Source organism: Amblyomma maculatum, chromosome 8 (assembly GCF_055883805.1).
Source record: "Amblyomma maculatum isolate TAMU_Amacu chromosome 8, ASM5588380v1, whole genome shotgun sequence".
Classification (NCBI taxonomy): Eukaryota; Metazoa; Arthropoda; class Arachnida; order Ixodida; family Ixodidae; genus Amblyomma; species Amblyomma maculatum.
In genome coordinates, this window is record NC_139351.1 from 8,487,223 (window position 1) to 8,495,670 (window position 8,448).

At 45.5% G+C, this 8,448-nt stretch overlaps 1 protein-coding gene and 1 pseudogene across 1 annotated transcript; both read left to right on the forward strand.

Annotated features, from left to right (window-relative positions):
* The first annotated feature begins 4,778 nt into the window (after window positions 1-4,778).
* Window positions 4,779-6,998, forward strand: LOC146180498 (uncharacterized; annotated as a pseudogene).
* Window positions 6,999-7,201: 203 nt separating this feature from the next.
* LOC146180499 (uncharacterized) lies at window positions 7,202-8,122 on the forward strand. Its single transcript, XM_084577797.1, has one exon. It carries the CDS (start codon window positions 7,217-7,219, stop codon window positions 8,054-8,056), a length of 840 nt encoding a protein of 279 aa, XP_084433923.1. The 5' UTR covers window positions 7,202-7,216; the 3' UTR covers window positions 8,057-8,122.
* Window positions 8,123-8,448: the final 326 nt, after the last annotated feature.

An 8,448-nucleotide genomic window follows, 5' to 3' on the forward strand; every position in this document is an offset into this window, starting at 1 on the left:
CAACTAAAAGGTTTCGCATTAAATCTACTGACTTTTGCTCCACAATTTATTGCAGCAACAAGGGCGCATTGCTTAATACTGTAATTATATGAATTATATTTGGACTAATATCGCGATCCTCTAAGTTTCTCACAAAAGTACATTGGTACACAAAATATACCGCTAAACTTCCTAGCGTTTTTCACCACCTCTCTTTCCTCTCCTTTTTCACATGACTGCTATTACAAAGAACATACCTTTCTGACCGCTCAGTGCAGGCATCGGATGATTCTTGTGCGTATCCAAGTTAGTTGTTTGTCTAGCAGGAGTAACGTTGATACATAAGCGCATAATGTGCGCCGAATATATTTCCCTAACTTTCCTTAACTTCTAAAAAATTATCAATCTATATCAGCTACCGCAATACAATATTTTAGGAATTTCTTACTCAAGATTTTGAATTATGAATACTTTCTTCGGCCAAACACGACTATAGGATTTTGCAGTGGTTACGCGACTGCGGTTCATGAAGGCAAGAGCAAAATTTGAATGCTAACACTTGCTGCGTGTCAGAGAATAGAGGCTACTTTTCATTCATGCCTACTTAAATTCATCTTTCCGGGAGAAAACCTGTCATTTTCTTCGCAAGATATATGCTAGTCAACCGAAATGGCTTAGTGGTGTGGCATCAGCTCAATTCTATAAAACCTCCAGTCGATTCAAATTATTTCTCATCATTCCAAGTAATTTTTGTTTTGTCCAGTGTCAAGCAAAATTTGTGCAATTCGCATGTAGATAGATTTAATAGCACTACTAGAGGCATGACGAAAAATGCCCTCTTGCGATTAACGAAGGGTCCATTTCGTCGTAGATAAATTTTGTTTCACCACCTCTTGCTGGTCTTTTTGGTTGATAGACACTATTGAAGGGTTTGAGCACCAAGACTGGAAGCAAGAAATAAATTAACATGGGCGCTTGTCTGACAACCAACTACGCCAGAAGCTAATTTTTTTTTTTACAAAATTAAGGCACCCCTGTTATCTTCGTTCCTCAGCGTAATCTGGCGCTGATATCTTTTAAAAACTTTTTTATGTGCAAAATAACAGTTGCTTTTTTATGGTGACTGTATGTTCAGAACTTCGGCGTCGCTCCGTGAGAAAGCTTTTTTTTCCTTTTCTAACAGTTTTCCGAACACACTTTTCCTAACACTTGCGTATTTATGGGCCTAGTACGCTGGTATGGAGGTGCACTGCTCCGGAACAAGTGGCGCCATCTCCCGCTGGTGCGCTCATAACGGGTAAGTCTGCTCGTCGGAGAGAGGCGACAGAGTGAACCCGAAGTCTACGCTTCTCGACAGCAAACTTGTTAGAACGAAACTTTTTTTGGTCATTTCCTGCCTCGTGTCACATGCGCACGTAAGAGACACATGTGCCATGTGTGTCTGTTGAAAAATAAACCAAAAGCAAAGCGAAGAAAGCCGCTACCCGTTCATGTCGTCTGGTAGAAGGCCGCCGGCGCTTGGGGCGCAGCGCATCGTCGGTGCTCGAGCGCTTCTGCTGGCGGCTCTTCGTTTTTTTTTTTTCTTTGAAGCAGGAATTTGGAACCCGCGCAATTTGACACTTTGAAAGTAAGAAAATAAATAAAAAGCCAGTATGCAATGCGCACCACTGGCTTTTCCCCTCGATCGGCGGCAGTGTATGTGTAGACGGCATATGTTACACCCCCCAGAAGCGAGAGCCGAGTACAGCTGGGCACCGTCGGTTAATAAAATCGCTCTTCAAAAAAAAAAAGAAATAAAAATAGCAAGCTCTTCCGCAGGACGGGACGAGCCCAGGTTGTGGAGATGTGCCCTAAGGCACCGGGCCATGCGTGCACGTGCTTTTTCGCCGCTTGGGAGTTCTGCCGTAGTTTTTATTTTCTACTCGGTGCGTCGAAACGAGTGTGGTGACTTGCGACAGTGCAGTGCGCGGAAAAATAGGTATAGCTGAGCAAGCTCCGCAGCGCGTGCTGTTCTGAGGATTTCGGGTGATCCTAGAATGTTGAGACGTAATTTAAGAATAACTGCTTGGTGCGCGATCGGAAACTGTACGAAGCCAGCGCGTGTATGGAGTACGCGAGGAACTTCACAGTGCAGAGAGGCCCTCGGATATCTTCGGAAAATGCGCTATGAAAAGCACCTTCTACGACGTCGGCTTGGAAGTGAGTTTTATTCGGCCCAAATTTCGGCGTCTAGTTCTTCACCACATATGTAATTCGATTTTTTTTTGTATGTAGTTGTTGGCAAACCCACGCAATATATCACGGATGCCAGTTGCATCTGCAAGGCCGGGTACCACTGTTAACGATGCAACACATCGCTTTCGTATGATTTCCAAGCAAACCGAAAACACTTGATTTTCGGTTGCTTCCCTGCGATTTTTTTATAACTATTATGGCACCCATAAACACACCTGTAAATCGAGCTGTAAGTCTTAAAGGAGGTTTTCTCTTTGCGGGGAGCCATGAACGCGTGTCAAGAGCGCGCACTCCTGCAATGTGCTTCGCTCTCGATGTCGTGCTTCCTCAGGCTAGTCTTCCCAAAAACAAGCGCCGAGAACAGCTGAAAACTATCATTACGAAGTCGTCAAAAAAACAAAAACAAAAAAAACAACAACATCCCACTGGGCAGGAAGGCTACGCGCTCTCTACAACAAAGGCCGTGTCCGAAGACCTGCCGAGCACTGGTTCCAAGCATGCACGCATAGTACAACTCTTAGGGCTTCAGCTGGGTCCAGAAGTAAAAAAAAAAAAAAAAAAGCTACCCCGCTGTTTTTTTTTTTTTTTTTTTTTTTTTTTTTTGCGTGCCGCGCGCTCAGAAACAAACAAGCGATCGGTCGTGCATGCTTGAAAGAAACGTAGCGTGCAGTCCGGAAAAAAAAAAAGGGGGGGGGGGGGGGGGAAACGCGCAGCCGGACCGAAAAGCAATGGGTGCGATATGAGGTTGGAAATGACCGTGTAGACAATAGTAAGTAGAGGCTCTTGTTTCAGTCGGCGTTTATTTTTTTTTATTCTTACCGGGAATCAGGAACAAATCGGAACACAGCGTCAGTGCTACCCACGGCTGCGTATCCTGACAGCCGCCTTTTTCGACGGCGCCTCCCAGATGGCGCCACATGTACGGCCAAAGCTGCAGCGCACCAGGCCCATACGAGCGGCCGTGCCCATACTATAGTGTTCTAGAACACTATACCCATACCACTCCACGGCAGATGCAAGCGCCACGCCGCCGCTATCATGCGGCAGTTGCACTTTCGCGCATTGTTCGCGTCGACTTATTGGCTTGTGCGTCTGGTGAGCTCCACCATCCGCGTTGCTGGTGTTGTCACGGGCCCAGTTGAATTTGTCGCGGCGGTCCCTTTGTCGTGTCGTTCCTTGATGCGTTACCTATGCCGTCATGTCAGTGTAGCGCGATTCCGCTCTACACGGTAGGGTCGTCTGAACAGCGTCACCTGGCGACAAATAGCGGAAATATTAAGGCGAAAGTCTTTAATGCCTCATCGTTGTCGTTTACAAAATGTGTCGCGCGCTTTTGCGGCGGCTCTGATTGGTCGAGACGGGATGACTGAAGGAAAAATGAGCTATGGACAACTCGGTTTTTTAGAAGTCGTCTGCATGTGAACTAATAAGTAATATTCATCAGAAGTCAGTCATTTTAAAAGCGGTAATCTTTCACACCATTACTGCTCGAAATCGCCGCCTTGTCAAATGAGCACTAGAACCTTAATGTAACCTAAGGAAAGCTGCCGCAAGAAATTAAGGGAGTTTAAGCATGTCTTGAACCTGGTGATATAGCGAAGGCTGTGAGTTGCACGGTTTTACAACATTCTTCTCAAAGCTGAACTGCTCGCGATTTAGGGAGCCTTGTCAGGAGTTCCTTGCACCGGAACTGCTTCAATACGTATTCTTACTGATTCCTATGAAGCTTACAAGGAAATCGCTACTCCGGGTTCACAAGATGCAACAGCTACGGCCATACAGCGTCCCTTAAACGCCACCAACTCGCGACCAGAACTGTCGCTATTCACTGGACCCCAGGCAGCGCCATCTAGAATTTTTGAAGGCCTTCGCACTCCAGTCTTTCGTAGGTCTGACGTCACAACACCTTGCCCTAGCCGAAGGGGACCTAGGTTTCTCGGCGTTCCGATAGGTGGCGTTGACGGTTTGGTTTGGTTGGTTCACAGGAAGGGAAAGGCGCAGTATCTGTCACACTTGCTCTGTGGACACCTGAACCGCGCCGTAAGGGAAGGGAGGAAGGTGGTAGTGAAAGTGGAAAGAGAGAAAGGGGAGCCGTAGTGGAGGGCTACGGAGTAATTTCGACCACCTGGGGATCTTTAACGTGCGCTGACATCGCACAGCACACGGACGCCACTTCGTTTCGCCTCCATCGAAACGCAGCCGCCGAGGTCGGGTTCGAACCCGGAAACTCCGGCACAGTAGTCGGGTGTCTTACCACTGCGCCACCCCGGCGGGGCTGGCGTTGACGGTCAAATACGTTTTTTTTTTCTACCTTTGTTGACCGGCGGGTGCGCGCACGCTTGCGCTTGGATGTAGTATTTCTTGAACTGTTTCGTGATTATAATCCAGCACACGGCGTGCAGACTGCACGAATAGTCTTTGAAGTAAAGTGGTGGTGTCGAGGAGTTTCCGAACAAGGTTGAAACTGGTCGTAAAGTCGACGACTAGGCGAAATAGTGCGTTAGGCCTGTGCCTGCGGTGTGGGACGACGATCTGCGAGGTTCCTGCGTGCATCGAGAGCTGCGATGGGTCGCTGCTGCGTACCCAACTGCCGCGGAAATTACGATAACGGTCCTAAAGTCAGACTGTTTTCGTTGCCGGGTGACGTTTCCCGAAGAAAGCAATGGGTGAGAGCCATCCGTCGGGACGATGTCGACATCTGCACCTTAAGCGATCCCAAGGTATGTATACATACATACTTCCGCATGTTCTCTTCCGTAGGCGCCAAGGTTTAAAACAATGTCGTTTCTTGAACCAATGTGTTTTTTTTTTGAAGGGGACTTTTTGTTTACTGTTTAAAAATGGTGAAAATGATTTCCTTCGGTTCCAGTGCTGCCTGCTAGCTTCGTGCTAAAATCGAGTAGAGCTAGTCGCATATTAATGAAATAGAGTTGACTTCTCTGCATTTCCGGTAGAAATATTGGGATTTCGAATTTTGAAGTTTTGGCGAGCCACTTATGCCTTTTGTACTCGTCTGGAGTACTGTGTCGATTGCGTTTCTTGATGTCGAGCCTCTTATCTTGCACTTGACACGGCCCTGCTTGATTACTATTTGCAGAAGGATCTATACGGCGCGTTATATATGAAAACAAAAATACCAGTGGAGATGGTAAACGAACCCAAATCTTAATAATTGATCTTTTCTTTTGCTGTGAAGGTTTGCGAGCTGCACTTCAAGCCAGAGTATCTCCGGTCCACTTCTAGCTATACAGCATCTGACGGGAGGACAGTAGAAGCAGCGATGGGACTTACACGTCTGACACAAGAGGCTGTGCCAACCATTTTCCCCAATAGCCCTGCCTACCTATCACACTTTGCTCCAGTGCGTGATGCACCAGAAGAAAAACGAAGGCGACTTGACGCATCCCATATGGACGAAGCCGTGCAGTTGTCACTGGCAGCACATGCTGAAGAAGAGCGTAAAAACAAGCTGGCGTCATATGGTGATCTACTTTCACGGCTTCCAGATATTCAGGTGTGCGATTTTTGTATGGTGAAGGCTGTTCAAAACGCTGTGTTTTTCGTGCACATTGCGGGTGATTCAGGAGAACGAGAGGTGGAACGCTCTATTGTAGTGAGTTACCTTATGGAGGTTACGGCCTTCTGGAGGAAGGTAAAACTTTCTTCTGATGTTGTAACTATGCCTAGCAAGCTGGATGATATGCGCTCTCTTGAGTCTCTCTTGGAAAGCGTAAAAATGTTCAAAGCACCATCTGTATGTCACACAGATAAAAAAGTGAAGGCGTCTTTTCAGCTAGTGTGCTTGATGACATTACGAGCGAGGATCTTTTGCCTCAAGAAAAGTTGGAAACAGCTAAATTTTTAACTGAACAGTTGCACTTGCTCCTTAAAGATAAAAGTGCATTGAGGTATCCAGCAGAGCTTATGATATTTTCAAGCATCCTTTATACCATTTCCCCACATGCCTATAGGTTCGTCCGCAGTACTAGCAAAGTAACTTTGCCACAGCCGTCTACAGTTATGAGGATTTGTGGCGAGTATCGTGCCAGTCCTGCGCATGAACAGACAGATGAACATTTCTTAAGCTATATCAAAAGAAGGACAAATCATCTAAAGAAACATGAAAAAGTTGTCATTCTCATGATGGACGAAATTCATCTGACGCAGTACTTTGATTACAAAGGTGGCTCATTGACCGGCACAGCAGCAAACTGTTCTGATGCAGCAAAAACTGCTCATGTATTTATGATTCAGAGTTTGCTATCAGGGCACAAAGATGTTGCGCATATCTTGCCTGTCTTTAGCATTGAAGCAAGGCAGTTGCACGATGTCCTCAAAAAAGTGATCGTAGAGCTTGAGAAGGCAGGACTCAAAGTTATTGTTGTCATCACAGACAATAATGCGATAAACAGAAAAGTGATGTCCATGTTTTCACCAAATAACAGATTGGGTATTGTATACCCTCACCCAGCTGACAAATCTAGGCCCCTATTTTATGTGGTGGATCCTGTTCATCTACTAAAATGTGTGAGGAACAATTGGCTTAATGAGAAAAATCCTGGAACATGTATTTTCTATCCGGAGTTTTCAAGTGCATCATCATTAGTTCGAATTAATGGCGCTTCTTTTAAGGCACTGCGCGACATACATGAATTTGAAAAAAAAAAGTCTGTCAAAGTTTGGCTATGGGCTCACATACAAAGCTCTCCACCCATCTAACATAGAAAAACAGAACGTAAAACTTGCACTGAAAGTTTTCAGTCCATTCGTTATTGAAGCCCTGAGGTCCCTTGGAGCAAAACTCGGATTGTCCTATGCTGAAGGAACGGCAGACTTTATCAATGTGATACTCAAGTGGTGGCGCATTGTAAACGTAAAAGCGCCTAAGAAAGGCCGTCGGCTAAGAGATCCTTATCAAGAACCAGTGACGAGCTTGTCTGGTTTGCAAGTGCAGTTCCTAAGTTCTTTTGTCAGCTGGTTAGATGTATGGAAAGAGGTAAGAATGGATACCGGCGCGCTCACAACTGATACGCATGCTGCACTCAGGCTTACAACTTATTCGCTTATTGAGATCTGCCGCTATTGCTTTGACGAGCTTCACTTGGAGTATGTCTTGCTCGGCAAATTTCAAACTGACAGCCTCGAAGAAAGGTTTGGAAGATACCGTCGCCTTTGTGGAACAAACTACCATGTCTCTATCCAGCAAATATATGAGGCGGAAGCGAAGCTAAGGCTGCAAGACTCACTTATCTTCCCTGAATTGAAAGATATGTGGAAATCTAGCAGCAAGACATTAGATGCCAGCCGCCTCATAGAAGACTATAAGATAAAAATAACAGAAGAAGACATGAAAAGCAAGGAGTCGAGCTTGCCAGCTATTACATACACAGCTGGATTTTGTGCACATTCAGCTCTAAAAAAGGTTCCTTGCACAGCTTGCGCAGAAAATCTTACTGCCCAAGAAAGAGATATGGAACTGGATCACCACATAATAATTGAGAACCTCACCAGGGGTGGTTTGAAGTTCCCGAGGCCTGTGGTCATAGATGCGGTGCTGCGTATGCAACTTGTTCTGGAGAAATTGACCACAGCAGAAAATGTTGTGCAATTTCATGCTTCCAGACATCAGAGGGAACTGCTGATTAGTTTGACAGCAGAAGTGATAGACGATGAAGGATTCGATATCTGTTCTGAAGGTCATCATCCTGATGTTGTCTATCACAATATACTGTGGGCAGCAGCGAACACATTACTTAAAAATTATGTCCAAATGAAGACTGACCTCTTAAACAATGAACTGTCAAATAAGAAAAAGCAAAGAAAGCTCAAAACACTTTCATAATGCAGAGAAGTTGGTTGAAGGGTTTTGTTTGTATTGTTGGTAGTGAGTGTATTGTAATGTGTATGACAACTCGTCATTCTTCAATGTGTATTTCAAGTAAATTTGTCAGTGTATTGTTCAGTGTTCTTTTTTTAATGAATGCTAGTGTTGAGAAATAAACGTTTTTCTTCCTGCTACTGTCGCCCACTCTGTTGTTGCTTGCATGACAGCATTACACAGTTAAATAATGGTTTTAACCGCAGACTAAGATAGGGCATCATGTTGCCATGAGAAAGAAATTGACGCTAAATACTGGGCGCACATTGAAATTCTTGGGAGCGCCTATTTCACTTCGGCTCAAAAGCCGACGGGCGGAAGCAAGCAGGCGCACTCCGGCGGGGTCGGGCAAGGTA